General features: G+C 46.0%; 1 protein-coding gene across 5 annotated transcripts in view; it reads left to right on the forward strand.

Moving 5' to 3' along the window:
* PLPP4 (phospholipid phosphatase 4) overlaps positions 1-27,627 on the forward strand; it is a 119,271-nt gene that overhangs the window by 15,376 nt on the left and 76,268 nt on the right. Inside the window, exon 1 of one of the 5 annotated variants that reach the window (XM_072740238.1) lies at positions 9,954-10,018. The exons of the other annotated variants lie outside the window; for them this stretch is intronic. Within the exon in view, the coding sequence (XP_072596339.1) occupies positions 9,969-10,018 (50 nt within the window). The 5' untranslated portion in view covers positions 9,954-9,968. Of the gene's footprint in view, positions 1-9,953; positions 10,019-27,627 lie in introns of those variants that run through there. 5 annotated transcript variants of the gene reach the window in all.

Below are 27,627 nucleotides of genomic sequence, written 5' to 3' on the forward strand. Positions count from 1 at the left end.
ACCACCTTGTCACTTGTTTTTTATTTGTACTATCTTTTTTGTTCTTTTTTTTCTCTTTTCTTTTAGCTTAATATTTGTTAATATTCCACTTAACCCCTTTATTGTATTTTTAGATACACCTCTTCAAAAATGTAAGCAGTTTCTCTAGAGATTACAATATGCATTTTTTTTACCTATTACCATTAAGTCAATATTACACCATTTCAAATTCAGTGTAAAAAGAAAATCTTATGACAGCATTCTTTCATTTCTTTCCTTATGTTTTTGATACATTGACATAGAATTCACTTCTATGTGTAAGTCACATAAAACATTTATTTTTGTCTCAATCGCTATGCCTTTATAGAAACTACATAAAAAATACCCACATACTTACAATTTCCAGTGCTCTTTATTACTACTTTCAGATTTGGTTTTCCATTTAGGATTATATCCCTTCAACCTGAAGAACTTCCTTCAGCTTTTCTTGTAGGGCATATTTGCTAGAAATAAATTCTCTTGGCTTTTGTTCTGTTGGAATTGCCTTTATTTTACTTTGCTTTTGAAAGATATTTTTGTTAGATGTAGAATTCTAGATTGACAGTTTTCTTTCAGCAATTTAGAGATGGCTTTGGAATTTTCTTGCAGATTCCATTGTTTCTGATGAGAAGTCGACTGTCATGGTCATTGTTGCTTTCCTGAAAATCACGTTTTTCCCATTGGCTGCTTTTAAGAGTTTCTTTTCACCTTTGGTTTTTAGCAAGTCAACTCTGATGTGTCCATATTGGTCTTATCGTATATCTCCTGCCTGGGTTCATGAAGTTTCTCAGAGCAATGGTTTGATGTCTTTCATCAGTTAAATATTTATAAGACATTATTTTTTTTTCAAATATTTCTTCTGCCCTTTTCACTCTCTCCTTTCCTTCTGGTTGTTTAATTACACAGATGTTAGACAGTTTCATATTCTTCCACAAGTCTTGAATGCTGTGTTCTATTTTGTCGTTATTGTTATCTCTTCCCTGTGGCTTAGTTTAAGATAATTTCTATTGGCTTATCTTCAGATTCACCTATTAATTTTCTATTATGTCTATTCTGCTGCCACACCCAGGCAGTAAATGTTTTATTTCAGATGTTCATTTTTTTTCAGTTCCAGAATTTCCATTTGGTTCTTTTTTTAGAGTGTTAGTTTTTTGGTTGATGTTTTCTACTTATGCATCCATCCTCTTTCTTTTACCCTATAATCTTTTAATGTATTTATAATACAAAGTCCTTTTCTGCTAATTCCAATATCAGGATGATCTATGGTTCTGATTTTTTTCTGTTGAATGTGGGCCATATTTTAGTGCTTCCTTTGCATGTGTACTAGTTTTTTATTGCACATTGGACATTATGAATCATACATTTTACAGAAGCTAGAACATTATTGTCTGCTAAAGAATGTTGAATTTTGTTCTTGCAGGAAGTTAATTTATTGTTGGGTCACCTTCATCCTTACAAACTTGGTTCTAGGCTGTGTTTGTATAAGTTTGTCTTAATCTTGCCTTTGCTTCTAGGGTGCATCTTTTAGTTCTGGGATGTGCTTTTTATTACCGTGGTTTGAGTCTTCTGAGGTTTCAGTAGAAAGTCTAACTTGGAAAAACTTCAAGTCCAAACTGTCTCCTGGCAGTGGCTAGCTGCTGAAATTTCTGCTTCACTTTTAGACTATAGCTGTTGCTTTCCAGTGGGGTCCTTGGAGTCTTGTCCTGCACATTGCAAGTCTGAGGTAGCCAATAATTTGAAAGGAATTTGTACACAGAATTTTGGGTCTCTTCCTTGACTAAACTCCTTTTCAGGGAGGTTTCACCTTTGTTGCATTATTTAGTATTTTATTTCTATCTGCTTTCTAGTTTTTCATAGTTACCCCCCAACCTACTTTCTAATTGGTACCCTTTAAGGCTTATCAGCCTGGCTATAGATTTCTTATGTTTTCTTTCTTTTCAATGGTGATTTTTTGAGAGGGAAGAGATACAAAATGAATGGGTTCAATCAGCCATCTTGAACCAGATGTCTCTAAAAAATTTTTGCAAATTTTTCTTAGACACAATGTTTATGTTTTTTAATATGTAGAACTATATTTTAAAAAATCCATTGACTCTCACTTTTACCCATGAATATTTTTGTGGTTTTCCGAATCATCATTCAGGTGGCTTCTTTTTTTGCCTATCTAAAATCCTACCTATTTTCCAAGACTTGGCTCAGATTTTGCTTTTCTGGGTTATTTCGCCTGAACATATCAGCCCTGAATGAATATATATAATGCTGATGATAGAGTTCTTTGGAAGACCCACATTTATCTTTTGATTTAATGATGGAAATACTTGGTTCCTTAATGTGTTGTTCTTTAATTTAGTTTTGTGGACCAATGAAAAGATTTTCAGTCATGTAATGAGAATGTATTAAACTGGACTTTATTTTTTTTATTTATTTTTTATTGGTGTTTAATTTGCCAACATATGGAATAACACCCAGTGCTCATCCCATCAAGTGCCCCTCTCAGTGTCTGTCACCCAGTCACCCCCACCCCCTGCCCACCTCCCTCTCTACCACCCCTTTAAACTGGACTTTAAAAATATGAACACTTAGTCGTGAAAAATAACACGAAACATAGATGCCTTGCTTTGATTTTTTTCCCCTAACACAAAAGGTCCTCTTACTGTTTGATGAAAGTAGCAAACTGGGGTGGTTTGGATATGGTTATGATGATGATGATGATGATGATGATGACAGCTAATGTTTATTGAGCACTTAGTGTATGCCAGGCAGTGTGGTATGGCACTTTATTCCTTAAGCCTTCACACAGCCCTGTGAGATAGAAATTTATAATTCCTCATATTTTTAGGTGAGAAAACCAAGGCTTAGAGATGTTAAAGAACATGTCCAGTGTCACACTGTTAATAAGTGAGATGAAAGTGCTTTCTGTGAAAAATTTAAATTGAGTATTTTATGAGTTGGAATTATTCGTAGCAGATTTGGGTATGGATGGGAAGGGAAGGGATTGGTAGTGTAGCTTTCTGATAATGGAATGACCCTGACAACCCCAGTGAAATCGTGGTCATGAAGGGGATTGATACATACTGAGCAAATGGAACATTGACATTTTACCAGAAGGCACACTGAATGAATTATATTATGCCCAGTATCTGACCTGACCTGGCTCTAGGCATTGTCTCATCTATCTTTCCCTGTGTTGTCTCCCAGAGGGCCTTACTCAGATCTTCCTTATTGTTCAGGGGCAGAACTGAGCCTAGAACCTCAGTCTCTTGACTCCTGGCCCCACAGGCTCTGTGGCAGGTGACTTCCTTTGCTCCTCCTGAGGCATCAGTTTTGCACATTTGGGCTTGTCTGTTCCCCATCCTGTTGGAATCATTTGAATGCAGATGTTTTTCTAAACAGCCTCTGTAGGGCAGCTGGTGAGGAGAGCTGCTTTTTATCCAGACAAATTCTTGCTCAAAAGGAAGACCTTTGGCTGATGTCTCCTCATTTTCTCTACCAAGTCCAGGTATCAGATGAATGAGTTCTAGAAATCCAATGTACGGCACAGTGCTTATAATTAACAATACTGTATTATGTATTTGAAAGTAGCTAAGTGAGTAAATCTTAAATCTTCTCATCACAAAAAAGAAATGATGGTTCAGTGCCATGATGGAGGTGTTAATTAATGCTATAGCAGTAATCATTTTGCAGAATATAAGTGTATCAAACCAACACATCGTGTACCTTAAGCATACACAGTGTCAATTAGATCTCAGTAAAGCTGGAAGAAAGGAAGTCCTGACAGTCCCCCTTCATGAATTTATTACACTTCTGTGGTACATATGGGGGAGATGTGTCCACGGGCCCAGAGCCCATGGTGATGGGCTCATGCCTTCAAGTCTGTCCTTTCCCCGTGGTCTCTCTGACCTGAAATCTCCTATGACTTTATTTTAAGTATTAGAAAAAGGAGTGAACCTAAAGTTCAGAGGTGGCTGTTTCTGAAGTTTTTTTTAAAAAAAATAAAGCCCAGCTTTAAAAGCTGGAGGGCACCACTCATCACATTGAGAATACCTACACTCTGGATATAGTGTCTGCAGATGGTGACACATCACTTTCTTGGTCCTATTCCTTTGTCTTGGGAGCAGAAGTGGATTACATAGGGGTGGAGACTCTAGTCCCCTTACTTAAGATGGTGTAAAATCACCCCCCATTTCTTCACTTCTGCAGCCATAGATATGTTTTGATTGATTGTGTCCTAATTGATTGTGTCCCATACTGGGCCAGGCCCAGAAACATGAGATGAAGGGCACATGCCTGCCTCACTAGCCCAGGTCATGTCACCAGTGGATGGCAGGGTCTTTGGAGAGCAGGGTGCAGCAGGGCCAGTCTTTCTGGCATGGAGAATTGGCAGTGCAGGATGACTTGCCAGCAGTTACGAGGGTACAGTAGAGTGGCAGTGCTCAGAGATGTGACACAAAATGGAGTGAGGACGTCTGGGAGCAGCTTTGCCTCAGGCCAGCTGTGCCCTCCTCTGTGCACACTTTGCTGCTGGCTCTCTAGCCTTGGGGTCTACCCTTAGAAATGCTTTTCCAGGAGTAATAGCTTCTTTCTTTTTGGATGCTTACTCTGTACCAGGTGAGGTTCTTTTTTTTCATAAGCACATTTAATTCATTTTAAGAAAATGTAAAAAGTGAAAAATTCATGCCTAAAATCAGAGTGACCTCATTAATGAATATATTACAAAATATATTATTCGACATCAGAAAGTATATTTACTTTCGCAAAAAAAAAATTCAACAGAGCTAACCTGAGAACAGCACAGTCTAATAATTTCACTGACTACATTTTTCATTGTCAAATCGGTTTTGCAAAATATAGTCTACCTATTATTGTTCCACATCACTGTTTTGGATGACCTGGAGAGTTCTCTATGTAAATTAGCAGAAGAGTCAAAATTTAGGATATTTAAAAGAAGTACAGTTTTATTACTTTGTGGAAATACAATACTAACAATCCTAAATTCTCATAGTGCATCCAGGTGAGGTTCTTATTATGCTTTGCCTGGAATTAGTTCATCTAGTCCTTACAACACCAGCATGAAATGAATGCTACTAACTCTCACTTTTTGGGTGGGGAACTGCAGGGCAGGGTCTGTGATCTGTCTGTGGTCATTTGCCAATAGGTGGCACAGGTGAAATGGGAGTTCAGGCTTTCCCGGTTCTGGTAGTTCTTTGTTTCCATTGCTCTCTTGCTGGGTCTGGGTAAGACGATAGCTTTGCCTGCAGCCACCTGCACACTGGCCTCCTGTGTGCTGCACCTGTCATGGATCTTGGTCATAACAAACCCATGGTCAGAAGCAGTTGAGCCTCATGCCAGGGATCTCAGGATCTGGATCCAGACTGCCTGGCATCAGATGCTGCCTCTACCTCTGGATTACTTGAACCTCTCCTTTCTCAGTTTACAAATCTGCAAAGTGGGGATAAAAATAGTACCTACTGGAAACTGTCAGGGAATAAATTCTGGCAGGGTGGTGCCTGGCAGGCAGGGAGCATGCTGTCAGCGTAAGCCATCATCGTCATAATGGCTGGTCTTCATCTAGAAATTTCCCTACCCTTCTTGTTCCATTTTCAGAGCAAAAAGTATTTTTTTTTTTTTTGGCACATTTCATCCCAATGGTTTTCTTGTTACCTTGATCTCATCTTGCCTGTGAGATCCACATGTTTATAAGGTAAACTTGTTTTAGTTTGCCATAATTGTTTCTTTCTTGAACCAGTAGAACTTCTCTCTGGATGTCAGCAGGCAATGTTGGAAAACAGTGCTGCATTAGAATAGCCAACACAAAAAGCATCAAGAGCCTTGGATGAAGCTTGATTAATTATCTGTGTACTTTATGCCTAAAATGTGAATCATGGTTTTCATTTTCCTCTCAAGAACGTGAACTGCCTGCTTTGAATTCATCCAGGAGAACAGTGTTTTAAGAAATTTCGCTGCTGCTTTGTCAGCACTTAGAATCACTGCCTGAGGGCTTTCTTTTTCCCTTTCAGAGACTCTAAAGGTAGGCGGACTACTTTTTGGATTAAGTTTAATTATTTCAAGTTTGGAAAAAAGAAGAGAACAGAACTTTGTGAAGGTTGTATTCCAGAAGGAAGCGTTCCCATTGTCAGTTTGTTTGTTTCTGAGGTGTTTTAAAAAACCACTCTGGCTGGGTTTTCCTGACGGCTGTGTTGGAAATCATGAGCCCCTACCTACAGTGGGAAATCAGAAAGCAAGTCTCATTCTGGAGTGAGCCAGGTTCACCCCGAATGGAGTCAAGTCCTAAGTACAAATCACTATCAGACATAAATGAGTCCAGGTCTAATTTCTCTGTGTGGCTTTGGCTTATGGAAGCATTTACTGCCTCCACTGTGAGCTTCTTGAGAGGAGGGCTTTCACTTTTGTGTTCACCACTGTCCCTCACATCCCTGGTATGTCTGGCACATAGTAGATACTTGGGAAATATTGAGCTTTTGCTGAAGTCACCTCACTACAGCTGACACTGCGTCTATGGTAGGAAGGAACTCTTCCAGTTGGGATCACTTGGGCCTGCATACAGGAAGACAGAGGTCAAGGCTTGCCCTTTAGAAGTACAGAGAATCTCAGAGAAGTCATAGGAGGCCATGGGTCACTCAAGTTGGACAACTTTTCCTTCCCAGGAAGAAATGCAATGAGGAAAAGTCCAGGTGCTGCATTGAGATGCCCTTTGGATTCGTGGCTCTGTCAGGTACCCGGGAAAGGTGATTCCTGACCATTTCCATTGGGCTCTGTCATTTAGAGGCTGTGCAGGCTAGCACTAAGCAGGGAAGTGGCAAAGGTGACAGTGTGTTAGTGTGGTCATGTGTGTGTTTGATTAAATATCTCAGTACACACCGTGGTCTCCTAGATCTCTGTTCCCTTCAGGGCCCATGTCCAGAGTGGACTGTCCATGACCTTCTTGTGGGGGGGGGATCTTCTGTGGGGTCAGGCTCATTTCCCCAGGCATAGACCCCACACTTAGTCGCTTCCCACCTCTTCCTAAGGCATGGGCTGTTTTGCATGGCTATGTGACCTCTGAGCCAAAGTTTACCTCTTCCAGAACCATAGCTTTTGAGAAAGCTATCTCTGCTAGAATTTTTTCTTTTTTTAATGTTTACTTATGTTTTAAGATTATAAAACAAATGTAGGCTCAGGGCAGGAAACTTCTAAATACAGAGAGAAACATGGGAAGAAAGTGAAATTATTTATGATCCTACTAGCCAAAGAAAACCACAGTTAACATTTTTGTTTGTTTTCTTTTTTTTCTCCTCTTCTGCCATAACACGTAATACTTCTCTGCACAAAAGTTATGCCTTATCTGAAATACAGTTTTGTAGCCTGCCTTTTCCATTTGGCATTACACCCTCAGTATCTCCCTGTGCCAATAAATATTCATCCCTAACTTGCTTTTGTAAAAGCTGTGAAGGTTGGCAGAATAGACTCTGCAAAATATGCCACTTTGGCATAAGGATTATTTTGAGTTGAAGACAGTTGAGATGAGGCAGAGGAAGGCTCTCTGCCTTCCCCCGCTTTGCTTAAATTTTCAAGAGCATCCCCCGTCTCCTCTGTACCAGGGAGGACAGAAATTGGTCACTGGAGATAACTTCGGACCTTCTCAGTCTGGATATAGCACTGGAGGAATCCATATTACAAACTTCACCAATTCGCTTTTATATATCATTAGTTTCCTCTCATATATTGACCCTCGCACAGTTTGCCACTCTTGGAAGTGCTAGAACTCTTTTCCTTTGTCCTTTGGTTTCTCCACAAATTTATTGTTCTTTACTGAGGATGCTGTACAAGCTGGAGTTCTAAGCCACTGCTTAGAGTTACTCATTTTTCCTTGGGTATCTCTCATATGTAAACATGTAGGATACATGTTAATAACTTCCTGTTTGTCTTTCTCTTGTTAACCTATCTTTTGTCAGAGGAATCCCAGGGAAGATCTCAAAAGGGTACCTCCCCTGCAGCTGCAACACAGTCCATTAAATTAAGGCAAATAGTTTGATACAGTCAGCTTCCTGGTGTTGGACATTACTAGGCTGTCTCTGGGTTTGGGTTGTTGGAAACAACACTATGTTGAAGATTCTGGCTCATGTGTTGCTGTGCACATCTCTGATTATTTTCTTCGACTTAATTCCTGGATGAAGAATTCCTGGGCCCAAGGGTTTTCCCCCACTAATTCTGCCAAAGGGCAGAGGGTTTGTGCCAGTTTATGTTCCTCCTTGCAGTGCCTGATCTGGCTGGTTCTTCTCAACCTCCCTGCCCAAATGTCCCTTGCTGGAGAAACCTTTACTGAACATTTTGTTCAATGTCCCACTCTCCATTCTGTTGCATTATCATATCCCCTGCTTTAGTTTTTGATTGTACTTATTTTAATCTGAAATAATGTGGTCCATTCTTTATTGGCATCCTTGTTTATTATAGGTCCCTACTCAGCATGTTAAGCTCCGTAAATGCAGGAATCTTGCCTGTTGGGGTCACTGCTCTACGGCAGGGCCTTTCCATCCTTCCTCCATTTCCAGCCTGTGCATCTTTGTGTGCAGGACACGTTTGCTGAATGAAATTGTGTTTGTTAATAACTCAAATTATGCATTTTTGTAAAAAAAAAAAAAAGTCGTTACCTTTATCCTAAAACAAAAGATGACAAACGTAACTTAATTTATTGCTGGTAACCAATGGCCCTCAAGTGGTCCTGTGATTTCTTTTGTTGAGCTAAGGTGTGGGGCACCTTTCTCGTGCACTAACTGGGGTTTTTAACTAATGTGGTTTGTTTCTTATAGTTTACTGTCTATAGACAGTATGTTTACTTAAAGCAAGGTGTGTTTCTATGATTTGTAGCTGCTATTCTGCAAGGGGCCTTGAAAGGAGATAGCTGTCTTATTAGAACTGTGTGTAAAATAAAAGTGAATAGATTTAGCCTGAGGGTCTAAATAGCTCTCCTGTGTTTAAATGCTTGAGTATGGGGCATGCTAGGGTTTTTAAAATTGCTCACTGGTTCTTATAGAGGGATGATGTTGGTAAGTTTTGGATGAGTGAGGTATTACAATTCTTGTTACTGAGTTTGTGTCTCCCTTGGGTACCGCTAGAGACCACATCATCTGGCTACTATAGTAGTTAGAGGTTGAACAAGTAGCTCATCCAAAGAGTGCTGGCACTTGGCTCTGCATCCGGGGCACAGCTGGAGGATGCTGTCAAGGCCCATGCCTCAGGACTCTGAATCTGACCTCCTCTGTCCAAGGTTTTATCAGCAACTTGGATAAAGACCTAGACAGCAGGCTTATCAAATTTGCGAATGACACAAAACTGGGATGGAAGTCTAATATGTAGGATAATAGAATCAAGATTCATAAAAATCTTGGCAGGAATGATGAGTCTGAAACTAACAAGGTAAACCCTAACAGGATTACATGTGAAGTCTTGCAGCTCACTTCGGCAGAGCCAGCAGCAGCTGCCAGTGACGGGAGAGGCCTGGCTCAAAGGCAGTTTGTGTACAAAGGACCAAGTAAGGACCTGTGGGCTTCCAAGATACTACTTTTAAAAATCAATTATGCCTTATATGTTTCTTAAAATTAATTATTCCTTATGCTATCGGTAGCAGTAGGACCTCCAGAACTAGAGGATGGTAAATTGCCCCACAGCACTTCCTTCCTGGAGCATTTCTCTCAGCGTCCCTGTCCCACACTCTCTCTCAACCTGTACTAGTTTCCATGCCCCAACTGAGCTCTTACTTTCTCTGGGAGGCTTCCCCCAAGCCTGCAAGATGGACAGCACCCCTTCTCTCCCATTACAGTGCTCACCAAACCATGGGACTGTTGTCTATCTGATTGTCCATCTTCTGCTTTGGACCAAGGACTCACACGGCCTGTGTCTGCCTTATTAGATGCTCCTCTCTGAGCAGTTACCCTGTGACTGACCCACAATAAATGCCCAGCGGATACCTTGATCAGCAGTATGACCACTCTCAGAGTACCGGGTAAGATTCTGGGCCCACACCATTGGATCTTGTACCCCTCTTGCTGCCAGCCAGAGACAGGTTTGCTGACCCTGAGCTGTCGGGAATAGGTGATGGAATTGTGGATGGTTAGCTGGGCCATGCCCAGGTATGGACCACCAAGAAAGGAGGGCATAGACTGTCCTGGGGGTTCCAAGGCAGCATAGGGGATGTCAGGAGGAAAGGATGATGCAGTTCCTTGAATGAAAGAGCTTTAAAACAAGTGGAGATTTTTTTTAAAAGATTTTATTTATTTATTCATGAGAGACACAGAGAGAGGCAGAAACACAAGCAGAGGGAGAAGCAGGTGCCTTGTGGGAAGCCCAATGCAAAACTCGATCCCAGGACCCCGGGATCATGCCCTGAACTGAAGACAGACGCTCAACCACTGAACCACCCAGTCATTCTACAAGTGGAGCTCTTCAACCATATTCGACTGCTATCTTGGTGGGAGTCACCGATTAACTAGAAAGGGTGAATGCTGGATGGGGAGGAGTTGGAAGTTAGTGATCATAACAGCCAGGGCATCAACTGCAAAGCCTGCTGGGCTTTCCCTGGCTGCCAGGCACTTTGTGTACCAGTACCACCCCCCCACCCCCGCCTCCCAGTGGGGTTTAGTGTTCCTGCTATCTGTGTGGGACAGACAACACAGACTTCTTCCAAGCCAGCCAGTAAGCATCTGATAACTAAAGTCTGTTCCTACTCTAGGGACCACCAAGGTTATACTCTGCTGTCTTGGTGTTTAGCAGCAGCTATTGTGGTGTCTGTAAGTATAGGAAGTCAGTGGCTGGGAACTTTGTGCCTGCGTTGTAGAGGCCCTGTCTGCCTCCTATGTCTGTTTTTGGGGAGGGAGCTGACCGATCAATCCCTCAGTGTACCTGGGACTCTGGTGGTGGGGTCCCTTCTTCTCCCTGGTTGGCAAGTGGCCTAGCTCATCTGCATTAACACGCATACACTGGTCCTCTGCAGGCCTCGAGGTAGTGTGGGGTGAGGGGAAGAGCTCACAGGCTGGAAGTCAGACAGCCCTGGGTTTGAGTCCCTGCTGCTGCTTAACTGGCTATAGGACCCACATCCAATCACTTAAGCTCTCTGCACCTCAGCTGTGAAATGTAGACTTAGTCTTCAGTTCTGTAGAGCACTTGACCCAGGGGCCCACTTGACAAAAGGCAGCTAATGTTCCCATCTGCTCTCAGGTTCTCAGCTGTGTTGCCTGTGGTCACGGTTGTTAGAAATCTGTTGTCTGGATGAGCTGAGCATTTCCACGAAAACCAACTGACTTCAAATGCCCACACCCATGGAGCTTGGGGAGCTTTTCTGCCTTATAGATGTCGGAGTGAGGGAAGGGACAGAATCAAATCGTCAAACTCTCCTGGCCTCACGCAGCCTGGGTTGGGGCTGTATCCAGGCCTCTCTGCCCTTTGTCATCCTGGCTGTGCTTATACAACCTGGTTGTCTGGTGTGTGTGTGGGGGGGGGGGGGGGAGAGACAGAGAGAGAGAGAGAGAGAGAGAGAGAGAGAGAGAGAGAGTGTGAGTGAATGACCCCTAACTCACTTCCCACAACTCTCTCTTGTAGCCAGAAATATGATTACAGACCATTTGTTGGAAGGGATATCAGTAAATATATCTTTTTTTTTCTGAAATTATGGAAAGGGAACATCATTCCTCAGCAAATTCTTTTGAACCTCTGTTAGACTTCAGGCAGAACTCTGGACCCTGGAGACATAGCAGCGATAAGACTGGTAAAGTCTTTGCCTCCATCAAGCTTGTATGTCAGTCTGGGTGGGAAAGTAAATAAGCGCACAAATAAAAATATAGTCTGTTGGATGGTGATGAACAATCCAAAAAGATGCAGCTGAAGAGAAGAAGGAGGACTTGGTTTACAATGGGATGTTGCTATGTCTTATGTGGAAATGGTCGAGAACACCTGTCTGACAAGGTGCTATGTGAGTGGAGACTTGAAGCACGTGAAGAGCGAGCCTTGCAGGTGTCTGAGAGGAACATTCCAGGTAGAAGGAATGGCAGGACAACATCCCGATATGGGAATGTGCTTGGCTAGTTCAGGGACCCTCGGGGAAGCCCGTGTGGCTGGAACCAAGTGAGAAAATCACAGGAACGGTAGCGATGTGGATTGGCCAGGCCGTGGATTCCAGGCTGTGGGGCCAGTGACCATCCTCACGTCGTCTGGTCCCCACTGCTTAGACACTGTGCTCCCCAAGCAAGGCTCAGACTGGGTGACTGGCACCCCCAGGATCACAGCTCCCAAGTTGCAGGTTATATTCCAGTGTAGAGCCACATGGCTCCGAAGTCCTCACTATTGGAGGACAGTGAGGCAGGTGCAGCTGTTCCCCATCACTGTCCGTGTCCCCATCCCTGTCCTGGCTGTCCTGGTTCCCTGCACCCCTGCTCCCTGCCCAGGGGACTCCAGCCTGCAGGGGGTCTGCTGGCACTGACTGGGAACAGAGCCTTGCTCCCCCCTTCCCTGCGGGGGGGGGGGGTGCTTCCTGCCAGGACTCGGCCTCATCTTCATCCAGGTTCGAAATGGGATAAATCAGAAATTCTCATTTGAGCTCAAGACACGGAGTCGGCACTGGCCTCCATCAGCAGAAGCAGGTGAAAGTGCCAGCAACTTTTCGAAGGTCCTGGGGTGGCTCTGAGCAAGGTGGGCTGCAGTAGTTTGCTCAAGTGCAAACAGTGGAGCTTAAAATAAGGCCCTGTGTGGGGCCTTGTGAGGACTGACGAGGTTAATGCACGTAAAATACTCGGGATGAGCTGACGCACCGAGTCCTCCATCAGTGTCCGCTGTGGTCATCACTGTCAGTCTGGGGTGGAGGGAGAAAGACAGACATGAGCTCTGTGCTCACACAGCTTCCAGCCTGGCGGGCTCCCCAGCGGTCGGCTGGTATCTGTATGGTAGTAAGTGTCGCACAGGAAAGTGTACAAGTGTGACGCCATGGTGACTGAACAGATGGCACCAGTGTTGACACTTTGGGGATTGTCTCCCCATCTCTCTTCTTTTCCTATGAATGTTTGCACATAATGTAAACAACAACAACAACAAAATAGGAGAGCCGAGGATTTTCCCTTCCCCCAGCAGTACGTCATCACAGCCGGTCACCGTAAGTGGCCAGCGTGTGGCAGAGTATCCCGCAGGGACATCCACCTCCTAGCCCCTGGCATCTGCGGATGTGTTACCTTATGTGGCAAAGGGATTTCAGGTTGCAGAAGTAACTAAGGTTGCTCATCGGCTCACCTGGAGATGGGGAGGTTATCCTGGATAACCAGGTGTGATCAGTCTAATCACACGGGTCTTTGAAAGTGGAAGAGGAGGAGGTGGAAGCTGGGGCCAGAGAGATGTGGGGCAGAAGTTCCAGACCTGTTGTTGCTGCCTGTGAAGTTGGAAGGGGATCATGAGTCAAAGAATGAGGGAGACCTCTAGAAGCTGGGAAAGGTAAGAAGTGGATTCTCCCCTGGAGCTTCCAGAAAGACATGCAGCCCTGCTGGCACTTTGATCTGAGCCCAGCGAGACATTGCATCAGGCTTTTTTTTTTTTTTTAAATTTTATTTATTTACTTTAGAGAGAAAGAGTGCATGCGAGTGGTGGTGTTGGGGGGGGGTGAGGGAGAAAGAATCTAAAGTAGACTCTGCACTGATCCCAGAGCTGGACCCAGGACTCCCTCTCATAACCCTGAGATCATGACCTGAGCTGAAACAAAGAGTTAGAGGCTGAACCAACTGAGCCACCCAGGCTCCCCCTACATCAGACTTTTGGCCTCTAGAGCTAGTTGTTGTATAAAGCCACTAAGTTTGTGACAGTCTGTTACAACAGCAATAGGAAACTAATACAGCTGGATTTCAGGACATGGGCTGTGCCTTGTGCACTCTGGATCCTTGTGCCCGGCACCACTTTAAGCTCAGTGGACATTAAACTCTTTGCACCTGCTCGTGAGTTGTGCCTTTGAGTTCAGGGCTGGAGTGGTGTCTCTCTTCGTCTCTCTTTCCAAATCCAGACCCTTCTCGATGCTGCCCGTTGGGAGTGGGCCCCAAGGCTTAGGGACCTGCTGCTGGCCCAGGCTGATCTCAGCCCAGGACGCTGGGAGAGCTCTGCTGGCTCAGCTCACAACTCACGAGGCCTTCAGAGGGGACTCCCCATAAAATAGAAGGATTCGTGGGTGGAACACTAAACAAGCACATGTTTTTTAGTATCGGAAACTGTGCTCCCTGTCACATTTTAAAAAGGACCATTATTGATTCATTCGCAGGGAAGCAACAACAGGGAAGATCAAAACCAATCAAAGGGAAAATCCACATAAAGAGAAAAGATGTGAAAGGAGAAGTGTCCCGTTGACCTCTGGGTGCCTCCTGCCTTTCTCTTCCTTGCAGAGCGGCTCCAGAGCAGGGGTATCCCACCCTGGATGCCCAGAGATTCGAGTTTGATTGGCCTGGGGCAGGGGCAGGGCACCGATATTTTAAAAAAGCTTCTCAAGTGAATGTGATGTGCGGCTGGCGGTTGAGAAGTGATGCCCCAGGACCTTCTTGCTCTGCTTTGTTCTCGCATTAGAAGCCCTTCAAGGGGCGCCTGGGTGGCTCAGTCAGTTAAGCATCTGCCTTCGGCTCAGGTCAGGATCTCAGAGTCCTGGGATCGACCCCACATCAGGCTTCCTGCTTAGCGGGGAGTCTGCTTCTCCCTGGGACGCCTGGGTGGCTCAGCAGATGAGCGTCTACCTTTGGCTCAGGATGTGATCTCGGGGTCCAGGATCGAGTCCCACATCGGGCTCCCTGCAGGTCCAGGATTGAGTCCCACATCAGACTCCCGGCAGGGAGCCTGCTTTTCCCTCTGCCTATGTCTCTGCCTCTCTCTGTGTCTCTCTTGAATAAATAAATAATCTTAAAAAATAAATAAGCCCTTCAAACCCTAGAAGTCATTAAATGGTATTGCTTAGAGGCCACCCAAGCATTTCACAAATGGAGAAACTGAGGCTTACAGACACAGGTGCCACCCGAAAGGTCAGGAGGCATTCTGGTGCCCAGCTGAGGGCAGGGCCTCCATGTGCAAAATTCCCTATAGGCACTGCCAACAGCCTCCAATCAAGATGGTCCCAGCTTCCAAAAGCGAGTGGCTATCTTTCAATTTCTTTAAAGTTTTCTCACTGATTCCCAAATCCTCCTTTAAAAAGATCAGGGGATCCTTCAAAGTGAACATAGATCCCTCTGTCTCTACCTTCCTCTTGATGAGGCAGGACCACCTACTGAGTATGAGCACAGGCTCTGAAGGCACGAAGACGTGGCTCTGAGATCTGGCTGCCTGGATACTGTGTGTCCTCTGAGAGCCTCAGTTGGACCATCTGTAAAATGGAGGGAATATTAGTTTTGTGAGGTTGAAGAGATACGTAGTACATGTAGCAATGTGTGACTCAAGAATGCCAGGTATTATGATATTGTTTTAAATTACTATTGATATAGGCACGGGCATGGGAATTCAAGTGTCAGTGCCAGTAACAACCATCAGTGGATAAGCTTTTTGCTGTTGCTTTTTGTCTTGCTTTGGAAAGCACTCACTTGCCGGTGGTCAGCCGTGTCTACTCGTTGGCCTGACAGGGAGTGGATCCTCACCTGCAGTGTGATAATTGTGAGTTTCCAAGTGAGTGTAGCATTCGAGGAGCACTAGCTTTGGAGCAGAGTCTCACTGGGCATTTGCACCTCCTTTACACTACCCGTCTTGAGATGAGCCTGCAGGGGGCCATCTCCTGTAGGAGCCCAGGCTCTTTGGGAAGAGCCGAGCCTCTTGTTTGCTGTAGGATTCAGGGGATCTGCTGCTTTCCTCTGCATGTCTCTATTACATAAAAATTTTCCATGCAAGTAATTGCAGAATGGGGTAACAAGGAGGATAATAGGGGGAGATAATTGTGGATAAATCAGCATGATTACACTTTTCCCCAAACTCGATTACCCAAGTTTGCAGTGCTGTGCAAAATCCCGAAAGCCAATTAAGGCCTTCCAGTAATGACTGCAGATTCTGGGGAAGCCTCTCTGACGAGTCCAGCTGGCTGCCCAACAGGTTGACAATGGCAAGAACAACCCTTCTGCTTCTGATTTGCTGTGTTTTAGAGACAGCCAGGGAGTTCTATTGTTATGTTTTTAAACAAAGCAATTATGGATACTGGTGAAAAGTAGGTACCATCTCTGCTGCTGATTATGTATATGGTGATTTAGATACACCTTGGGTATTTTACAAGGGGATATTTTATTTTTTTTCTGTGTATTGCATTTCTTTTTTAAAAAAATTTTATTTAAATTCATTTACTGAACATGTAAGGTATTATTAGTTTCAGAGGTAGAATTTAGTGATTCATCAATTGCATGAACCTAGTGCTCATTACATTGAATGCCCTCCTTAATGCCCATCACCCAGTCACCCCATTCCCCCATCATGCCATCCCCTCACCTACCTCCCCTCCCATACCCCTCAGTCTGATTTGGTAATATTACCCAGTTGCACGGGTACTGATTCATTTGAAGATGCATGATACCACTTATAAAATAACCAGTTAAAGGATTTGGGGAATCATTTAAGGCAGATAAGCAACAGTTGGTTTCCTTAGCAGCATACTGTTAGCCTCCTTTCCTGGTATTACTTGATCTTTATACTCAGTTTTTTTTTCTAGCTTTATTGACATATAATTGACATAAAACAGTGTAGAAATTTAAGGTACATAGTATGTTGATCTGATACACTTGTATGTTGAGAAATGATTATCTCTGTAGCATTAGCTAACACCTGCATCATCACATAATTAGTGTATCTTTTTTGTGGTAAGAACATTTAAGATCTATCTTAGTAAATTAGTAAATTTCAAGTGTGTAATACGGTATTATTAACTGTAATCACCATGCTGTACATTAGCTCGCTCAAACTTACTCATCTGATAGCTGGAAGTTGCTACCCCTTGACGACCATCTCCCCATTTCTCCCACCCCCCACCTCCAGCCCTTGGTAACCACCATTCTAGTCTCCATTTCTATGAATGTGACTTGTTTAGATTCCACATGAGTGAAATCATACAGTATTTGTCTTTCTGTGTCTGACTTATTTCACTTAGCATAATGCCCTTAAGGTCCATCCATATTGTCATAAGTAACAGATGTCCTTCTTTCTTATGGCTGAGTAGTATTCCATTGTGTGTGTGTGTGTGTGTGTATACATATATATATCTCACATCTTCTTTATCCATCCATCCATTATTGGACACCTAGGGTTGTTCCCATATCTTGGCTATTGTAGAGAACACTGCAGTGAACATGGGAGTGCAGGATGTTAATTTGGAAAGACCAGAGTTGGGCTGGCATGGTCCTGTGAACATATTTGTTCCCCACTCCAGAAGATCCCAAGTCCTGGGACACCCTCCTGGGACCAACATTATTCATGAAGGGGCTGGAGGGAAGGAGAGAAGCTTGAGCAAGAGAAACTGAGCATGGGGAGGAATCAGAGAACAGGAGGATGGTGCCCAGGAGCCCAGGGTCAACACTAGCCCCTTTTGAATGGGTCACAAAACCTACTCAGTAGGCAGGATATCGATATTGTTGAATGTGTGGCTGCATGAATGAACGAATGAGGAGTAAAACCTAGCATTTATCGGCTTTGCTTACTCTGTGTCAGTCATCTCATTGATGATAATCCTTTTGCAGATGAGAAACTGAGGCTCACAGAAGTAAAGGGATTTGGCCAAGGTCAAGCCCACGGACGTGTTTCAGAATCTGTGTTTTTCATTTAATTGCTCTACTGCAGACAAATGGATGAATAGATAAATAGATTTCCATTTTACTGATAAAGAAGAAATGCCATCGAGGGAGAGATTTTCCTACAATGACAATCTAATCAGGTCTTTTGATTCTTGGTCCTGGCTGCTGCTAACTAGTGCCAACTGGGGTCCTCCTGGTGCTCCCTGCACTCAGTGGAGTTGTCTGCAGCCCACTCGTGGTTTTGCTTCTACCTCAGGATGCTTTAGCCCACACTTCCAGAAACAGGGGCAGTGGAAGTAGCTCAGATTATGATCAGAAGATCTGAGCTTGAGCTTCAGTTTAGTTTAGTTGCTTGTCCTGCCTAATGCACTTGGGCAGGTCAAGGAGCCTCTCTGAGCCTCAGTTTCCCTCTCTGGGCAATGGGGATGGTAGTGCCTACTTTTTCATTGTAAGAAGTGACTGAGGGAAGGTGAAACACGTGTCCAGCAGGTTCCTGGCTAGTAGGAAGCACTCAGAAAGTGATTGGCTGACTCATCCTTCCTCAATCTGCTTCCTCTCTCCTCTTCTTTCCTTCTGGATGTCTCTGAAGCCAGCATCCCATTTACTGTGTTACCAAGGAGCCATTCAGACAGTCTGTGACGTATCAAACCCCATTCTCAGCAGTGTGGGGGGCTGGGGTCATGCTGTCGCTTGGGACAGAGAGAGCAAGGTTTGGAAAATGGTCTTTCAGCAGGAGAGTGGTGCTGATAGTCGTGTTGGGGGTGGGGAATAGCTAAACGCACAACTGCTGTGGACCAATTAGTCCTAACAAACCACTTGGCAGAGGAACACCCCACAAAGCCAGGCTCCTTGAATAGAGGGAGGTGCACTTGTCCACTGGGAGTGCTGGCCTCATAGAGTGGGGGGTCCTAGAGACTAGGGGGTTCCTGGAGATTAAGTGCCCCCAGTCCGGAGCTAGCCAGCAGTCAGCCTACAGAGACATATTGCATAGTCGAGCTGGGGGACTCACAGACACGGTGGGGGTGGCTGGACCCTGGGTGGGACTTTGTGCTCCCAAGGAGCAGCTCCTTCTTAGCTCCTTCATCAGTGCATTGCCCTGAAGGGATGTAGGCCTGAGATTGCCAGACCATATTCTTCAACAGAAGCCGGAAATTCAGATTTTGTTATAAGAGCTCCTGGTTTTTTAAACATTGGGCATGGATCATACATTTTTTTAAAAGATTTTATTTATTTATTCATGAGAGACACACAGAGAGAGGTAGAGACATAGGCAGAGGGAGAAGCAGGCTCCCTGCGGGGAGCCCGATGAGAGACTTGATCCCAGGACCCCGGGATCATGACCTGAGCCAAACGCAGACGCTCAACCACTGAGCAACCCAGGTGTCCCCATGAATTATACATTTTTAAAAAAAACACTGAGAAGCCTAACCCAAATGTAGCCGCAAGTTTTGTCCAAGGGCAGCCAGCTGCCAGCCTCTCTTTGAAGATTCCACGAGGCAGAAGATTGGGTCTTTATTGAAACAGCTGCCGCGGATTTGTTTTGTCTTGATGCAACAGGTGTGTAGCGAACACTTACATTGTGCCAGGCTCTGATCAAAAGCTGATTAGAATCCTTAGTGTCCTCTTGGAGCTGGTGTTGTGCTGTGACCCTTACTTTCAGCCCGAAGCCACTGAATCTTTGCAGCAGTGATGATGATCCAGCTATTGTTGGTCCTCCCGTCAGGAAGATTTCGAGTGAGCAGATTGATCTGAGCCATGGAGCCCAGTCATACCAACAGGCAGCGATTGCTTGGTCCTTGGCTTAGGAGCTGGCCATTGTTGGGGCCACAGAAACCAGCACAGATATGTGTAGGTCAAGCCCAGGTCCACAGGCCCATGGGTCAGTGTGACTCTGCATTAAGGATTTGAGGGTTTGCAGCGCAGGTGGCCAGGAAAACAGTGATAATACAGACAGCAAAAGACTTTAGGGACAAACATGAAGGTTCTTTATCTGCTTAAAAATCACAGGCCTGGCCATTCCTCAGGGTGGAGGGGGATTGTGTGCCTTCCCCAGATCTCAACCTGCATGAGTAGGTTGTCATGCCAAGGGAACGTGTACCCCAGCATCTTGTCTCACACCCACATGTTCTCCACCCTGACCTGGCCCCAGGCCGTCAACCTCCCATCAGATCATGGCTGTCCTCATCCCTTAGCCTTCCAGTTTGTGGCTGTTCCAGCTCACGAATGTGCCTCCTCTCACCTACCAGCCCAACTGAAGAACATTCTAGAACATGGAAAAACAGGTCATGGAGAAAATGGTCAGGGGCTTTGTTCAGGTCAGAGCTTTGCTAATACCTGCCGAGCACTCGGGTAAGAAAGGTTTCCTGCCACCCTGCACCGCTGCTGACACGAGGGGAATTCAGATGAGGTGGTAAGGGAGGAAGATCTCAAAGGCACTTCGAGGGCCCCTGTTTGGAACAAGTGCTCTCTGGCTGATGCGTTTTAATTAAAATTACAGCTCAGAAGCTCCTTGAAATTAAGTTCTGTCTTCACCGTGTTTTGTCCTGAGTGGCATTCTGTTCTGCCCCAGAACTCTGCTCAGTGTGTCCTGGGATCCTTATGTGGCCTGGTGCGGGCGTGGGTATGGAGAGTGCTCCAGAGTGCTTTAAGCTCTGGCTCAATTCCTAAAGATTTACTTAATCCAGGAGTGAATGCTTCAGTGGGCATTCTAGAGTCAAAGCTTAATTGGAGACTGAGGTCTCTGAGCAAAGAAATACATACTCTCCTCCCTCTTCTTTTACTAGTTTTTTCTTTTTCTTTGGAGTGGCTCTTGTTTGCTTATGGCTCAGATGCAGTGTGGGGGTCCCTGCAGCAACATTTTCTGCTAGGAGATGTGTCTGGCCCAAGGGGAGAGCTTTGCCAGGGGAGGGTGAGGTGGGCTGGGTTCTGAGCTCCACGAAGCCCTGCAGCCAGAGGGAGGCAGATTCCACATGTTTCCTGGAGTTGCAAGCTGAGCGACCTGGCTCTACCATAGTCACCCATCACCCATGACTCACTGTCACTAGCCTGTCACCACCCTAGTTATTAAGCTCCTGCTTTCGAGGCATCCAGTCTGGGCAGCCTCTGAGCCAGGGAGAGGGCTCTGGGACACCTTAACCTGAGGTTTTCAGGTAGGTCTAGATGCCTAGGTTTTGGAAGGAAACTCCTTTTGTGAAGGACCTGACCTTTTCCCTCATCTCTCTTCTTGCTGACTTTTCATTATTCTTTCCATTGTTGCACTTGACTGAAATGATACTTTCCAAGAGCATCAGTTGCTTTGGCTGATAAAACACTTAATTTTGTAAGTATCTTTTGATTCAATGAGCAAAATCATATTTTATTATTTTATTTTTTTAGCAAAATCATTTAAAAAAAACACTTTTTGTGGTGGAAATTGTCAAATACCCCCCACCAGTTACCCCACTCTGATTTCACCTGTTCCACCTTCCCCTTTTTTGGTGGGATATTCCAAAACAAAGCCCAGACATGACATCATTTCGTATGCCAACACTTCAAAACCTTAACCAATGAGAACTTAAAAAAAAAAACCAACAAAACAAAAAAACCCTGAACCAGCCCCCCAAGAGCACAATACCATTTGTAAACTCTGATCAAATTAACACCTGATGTCTTTGAATAAAGATCCAGAGAAGGTCCACATGTTCTTCTGTGGTTTGCACATTTTTAGGCATGGGTTTTTTTTAAAAAAAAAAATCTGGAGTTTTTCAGTGATTAATAATGTTAATGCCAGCTGAGAGCGTCTCATGAACCCCAGCTGTGATCCCAAATTCTCACTACACTTCTGCCCATTTTATGGATGGGGAGGGGGCTTCAGCCGCTTGCCCCAGGTCATGAAGCCCCAGCTGGACCTGAGGTATTGGCTTTCGCAGGCTGCGTTTACGCAGACCAGGATTTTCTGTTTGAGTTGAGACAATTGAGATGTTTTCTGACTTCTGTTGACTTCCAGAGGGAAGGGCATCCTCAGCAGGAATGTTCAGAAACTTGGATGAAATGTTTGGACCTCTGGGGTGGTGCACGCAGTTTTGAGCGTTGTGCTTCTGCAGAGTGTACTTCCATGTGTGCCCGTGCCCCGTTGCCAGCGGGTTTGGGTGTGTCCTGCCCGTTCTGTGCGGTGGGGTGAACATGCTGCTGTGGCAGGAGATGATCTGGGGCAGAGGGCATCTCCGCGGCCCTGAAGGCGGGTGGTGTGGTCCTCTCCGCTTCCGGAGGAGGCACCCAGGCCTCAGAGAGGAGGTGTAAGTTGCCCAGGGTCACACAGGTTGTAAGCGGCAAAGGTAGGACCCAGGCTTCTCAACTCCACAGCTCTGCCGACACTGTATTTTCACTGCTATGTTACCTTCTCCCCTATTTCCCTCCACGTTGGGGGTTCCTGCTCCTGGACCTCTCTATGCCAGCCTCTCATCCTGGACAATTTCAAATATACAGAAAAGCTGAAACCGTGAAATGACCCCCCCATCCACTCCACCTAGATGTAGCAATGACCATTTTACCCTATTTGCTTTATTTCTGTGTTTGTGTGGTTTATGTATGATTTTCTGAACTATTTGAGAAGACAGATGATTATCCTGAGCTCCCGAAATACATCTAAAAATAAGGCATTCATCTACCTATGTCCTTACCACACTAAAATAAAGGAAATTGGGAACATTTCCTTACGATCACCGGATACCTGGTTTGTTACAGTCCCTGTGTTGCCCTAGTCATCCTCAGGGTTTCTTTTTAACAGCTTTTTAAATTTTTTTGACCCAAGATCCATTCAAATGTGTGTTATGTTTGGTTGTTTTGTCTCTTCAGATTCTTGTAATCTGAAACGTTCTCTCTGGCTTTATTCCTGGACTTATCTAATTATTTGCTTGAGGGCATTTGACTTGTTTCTCTGCCCCTGTGTTTCCTATAAGCTGGAAGTTGGAGCCAAAGACTTGATTAGGTTCAGAATATACATGTTTGGGAAGGATGCTCCGTGGAGGTGCCGTGTATTTCCTGTAGCATGTGTCAGAGGCACACAGGTGTCTGTGGTCCCAGTACTGGGGCCCACAGGTAGGGGAGGCAGGATAGGGCCATGTTTCTAAAAGCTGAAGGAGAGCTGGTAGTCTTTGGGTACGTGGCTACATTTGATCCATGCTGCCTCCTCTTGGTCCTATTTCTTCCTTCCTGGAGCTGGGTAGATTGATGACATCTCCAGGCTTGGCCCACATATTTCCACCACGGTCCCATCCCATTGTGTTCAGGAGGGCTTAGCCAAGAGGTAAATGCTCTGATACCCCATCTTCACCCCTTTGGAGAGGAGGGATTCCTACCCTGGGGTTATAGGGGTGGCCATATATGACACCTAAGATGAGACAGAGAGATGGAGTGCAGTTTATTGGTCACAGAGGCTCACAGCAGGGGAGGAGGACATTGCCTGCCGTGCAGAGCTAGGAGCAGGGCAGAGTGAATCGACAGGGCCTGTGGGAGGTCGGCTGTGTAGTAAGAGGCTGGGGTGTCCTTGGTTCCTGTGGAAGGACGTGACTGGCCTGTTTCTGGGCTGGGAGGGGACTGAAACCCAATGCTCAAGGAAGGATAAACAGAAATCGCACCTGGTCCCTTGATAAGGAGGCTTGTTTGGTGGGGGGATGTTTCCTGTGGGAGTGGAGTGGGGCAGGGAGCTTGTGGTCAGGCTGTTTGAAGTCAGTCCAGTTTCAGGTGTCAGGGCAGGACACAATATTGGGCTGTAATTTTAGGCTTTCCCCTGCAGGGCAACAACATAGGCCTGTGCCCTCCCAGGGGGTGCTTCACACAGTACCCTGTTCAGTATCCGCACCAGCCCAGTACAACCAGGAAGGGGGTCTTGTTGGCATTCCTTGGCAGGGTAAGGAAACCAAGGCCCAGGAAGGGAAGTGCCTTGCCCGAGGTCACTGTGCCAGTAAGGGAGAGAGGAAATCCAGCCCTGGCTGCCCCTCCAGAATCTGTGCCCACAGAGTTGGAAGGGTGTGAGGACCAGAGCCAGGCTCTGCCTGTGTCTCGGCCCCAGGTGGCAGTCACCCTCACTAAACCCACCTTCTCATCCTTTGTGATGAGAAGCTGCACAGAAGAGAGAGCGTCCCCAGAATGGGGCAGGGGCTCTGCGAGCCATTCCTCACCTGGTCCAGGGCTGGCCACCTGGCCGTGGTTCTCCCCAAGCAGGTGAGTGGCAGGTGGCTTTGCTGCGGGGGGTACCTGCTTCTCTGAGGGGTCAGGGAGGAGGGGGTAGGCGGGAGCAACTCCTGGGGGCTTCAAGGGTCTCGTATCTTCACTTCGCTCCTTCACAGCAAACATCAAACTGCTCTCTGCAAGAATCGATCTCAGGCTTCACCATGTTGCCTTTCCCAAGAGTAAGGCTGTGTTTCTAATTGTGGGAAATGATATCTCTTACTAAAATAATTGCAGATGCCATTACCCTGGTGGGCGCTGTGTGTGCGTGCGTGCATTTGCATGATTTTTCCTTAAAGTCCCCGAGTACCTGCTGAGGAGCACGTGGGATGGTAGACATTCCCTGGCACCTGGAGTTGTGATGGCTTAGGCAAGAGACATCTTTGCCTTGTAGTCTCAGTGTCCCCATCTCTAAAATGGGAATAATAGCAATTTCTATCTCCCAGTGCTCTTATGAAGAGTAAGTGAGCAATGTTCGAAAGCACTAAGTCAAGGGCATGGCACAAGATGGCTCCAAATGTCATAACTCATTATTTCTATGAAAATTGTTACTCTTGTCTTTGGGGGTGGCCAATGACCCATCTCAGGAAAAGGCTGTGCAGGGGCAGGTCCCTGACTTCTGGGTCACAGAGATCATTCATCATCCTGCTCTCTCTGTAGCCTCATCTTACCCCTTGCCCCAGGGCTAAGGGTAAATCTGATGCACCTCCCCCCTGCCAGGAGTGGAGCAGCTGCCTGTCTACTGACTGCCTCCAGGGTCCATTTGTAAGTGTTTCCCCTCTTGTACAGGAGAGGCCCACTAGGGAGGACAAGTCAATAGTTCAATTAAGAAACAGGCTTTACTTTCTGCTCTTGCCTGGAAAACTTCTTTATCACGAGTCTTGTTTTTCCCTCCTTCACATTACAAGGTTCAGAAGTGACTGCCTGGGCCATTGTTCGCTCGCAGAATGGCCGAGGGATGAGTGGCAGTTGTTGACATCCTGTCTGACACTCTTCCCCCCGCCTGCAACTCGCTGCCCACAGGTTGGGCATAAGGGGGTGGGGAGTCCTCAGACCCACATCATGTCCTCGGCACTGTTCATGTCCATGCTGCAGGAAGAGCAGCCACGTTTGATTGAGGCCTTCGGTGCCCAGACACTGTGCCAGACCCCAACTTTTCTTACTGTTAATGTTAATATTATTATAGCCCAGGAAGGTATGGCCATCCTTGGGGGTGGGGCTAAGATACGGAGTCTCAGAGAGGTTAAGTGACTTTTCTTGAGCCACCCATCTGGCAAATGCCAAAGCAAGGATTTGCACCAAGTTTAATGGTGTGGTTAGGTTCATCTTTCAGTACAATCTTGTGTTATTTCTGGTTGGGAGAAAAGGAGGTAGAAAGCTGTGTCTAGTATGTGACTGAAGCATTAACCTGATCTTGAAAAAGGTCCATGACTTAAAGATCATTGACAAATCTGTGGAGTTTTTAGAAGATGATGGAGAGATTCTGGGGCTTTGAGAACTTGACTTTGAGTTAGAGGAGGCATGGGGGACAGAGACATCCCTGCTCCTTGCTGGTGTGATGTCAAGATGTGAAGGGCCATTCTTCTGGGTTCCTAACTGTGGGCTGAATCTGTTGGTGTGTTCCATGTGTGAACAGTGATAGAAGCACATCCCATAACATTTCTAGGGAGTCAGAGTCCTCGTAAGCTGCTCTAGACTAGGGGCCATCTCATGGGTCCAGCTACTGGAACACTCCTAACCGGACATCTCCTAAAACAGTGGGCTGGCGACCTGGGTAGACAGCACTCTGATACTTGTGACTGAAGACCTCGACATCTCATTCCCCAGCCAGTTGGCATTTAGGGTTCCTTGCCTGTAATCTCTGCAAGAGTGGGGACTGTGTGTGTTTTACTCCCCAGGGCTTATAGGGCAATACCAGGCACATCGTAGGCACTCAATATGTGTTGAGTGAATAAATGGTTGGCAAGCGTGATCCACCATCTGTCCCCTACTGTACTCCTTCCTATGTAAGCAGGTATTGCAGGCTGCTTAATGTCAGGCTGAGCTGCGAAAACAGGACTGGCCACCAAGAGAAGGAAAGAGGAGAGAGAGAGAGAGAGAAAATAGGAACCCAGCCTAAGGATGATTTGCACATGAATTAAAGAGAGAATTGCCCAGCACAAAAACTGGAATAACATCTTTGAATTTTGATAGTGTAGGTTTTCCCAGTTCTTCAAACCCCATCATCGGAAAGCTGGGAGAAGACAATGGTCTTCCTTTGCCAAGAAGAAGTTGACATACAGTTAGATTAAGATAATTGTCAAACTCAAACAGCAAAGAAATTAAAAAAGTGTTATCTTGGATCCAAATCCAACAGCAAGTTACTTGCCTTTGGATTACAATTTTTCACAAAAGAAAAATTTATGTTTATTTGGTAGTAACTCCTTCCTTTTCCCATCAAAACATTTTGAACTGCTTCCATGTCCACTGTGGTGTTGGAGATGATTTTCCGGGCTTTGCAGGGTGAGGACAGCGGGGAGCCCCTGCCTCCACAGTCCTGGGGAGGACACATTCGCGCCCTCTCGCTTCTCCTTCCGTCTCCCCCACACCTTGCCGGGGAGGCTCTGGGGGACCTCACAGGCCAGGTGAGGCTCTAAGGCAGCAGCACCAAAGTCGAATTTCGTAGCAGTCTTCGGTTTTTACTGTATTTCTTTGGATGTTTACCGGTTATTTATGGAGGGAATGCTGATTTCATCATTAAGCAGGAACATGACAAGTTTCTTCTAGGCTTTTCGTTTACAAAGTCTCAAAGGAAAGTCTCTGTATGGGAGGAGGGGGAATAAGGCAACACTGGCCCACTTGGTTCTTAAAAGGTCAAAGCTGGGGAGCACTGGCTTTCCCGCCTGAGAGCTGTGTGTGTCCAGCTGTCAAGGCTCAACATGAATCCCCTGGGGGGCTTGTTAAAAATGAAGATCCTGTCTGATGCCATAGATCTGGGCTAGGCCTCCAAGTGGTTTGAGCCACAGGGCAGCGGCTGGAGGTGCCAACTGTCTGGTTCCTGTATGCACAAGACTCCCACGTGGCTCCTGGGCACATTCATGTGTGGGACGTGCTGACCTCACAGCCCTGGCGAGCCCTAGTGCGTAGTGAGCCCTGGTGAACAGGTCATCGGAGGCCATGCCCGACCCCCTTGCTGGAAGCTGGGTTCCCATTTCCTAGCTTCCAGAGCACCCACAGAGAGCTTGTGGAAGGCAGTTTCCAGGCCCAGGATGTCCTTTCTTGGCAACCACCCTGTACCGTCTCCAGACCTTTCCATTCCACCACATGCCCACCTCTGCCCCCGTTTGCTTTGGGAGACCCAAGTCCTCTGCGTGGCTGCCTCGCCATCTGGATTCTCAGAGGCAGACACCGGTGGCTGGAGCGTGGCTGGAGAAAGCACGTCTATCTTTCTTGGCTCCGCTGCTCCCAGAGGATATAATTTACTTGATAGATGCGTTCTGGCAGCAGCTCCCCAGGGTGGGATGTGGAATTGTGCAAAAGGTGGGGTGCACGAGGCTTTAAAAAATAGCCACAAGGATAGTAACACCTGGGGGACAAGCGGAGCGAGGAGGGATGTGCTCAGCGGCGGGGCCTGCTGCGTGGGGAAGGGATGGGGATCGAGGTTCTG

Source organism: Vulpes vulpes, chromosome 15 (assembly GCF_048418805.1).
Source record: "Vulpes vulpes isolate BD-2025 chromosome 15, VulVul3, whole genome shotgun sequence".
In the NCBI taxonomy this organism is placed as follows: Eukaryota; Metazoa; Chordata; class Mammalia; order Carnivora; family Canidae; genus Vulpes; species Vulpes vulpes.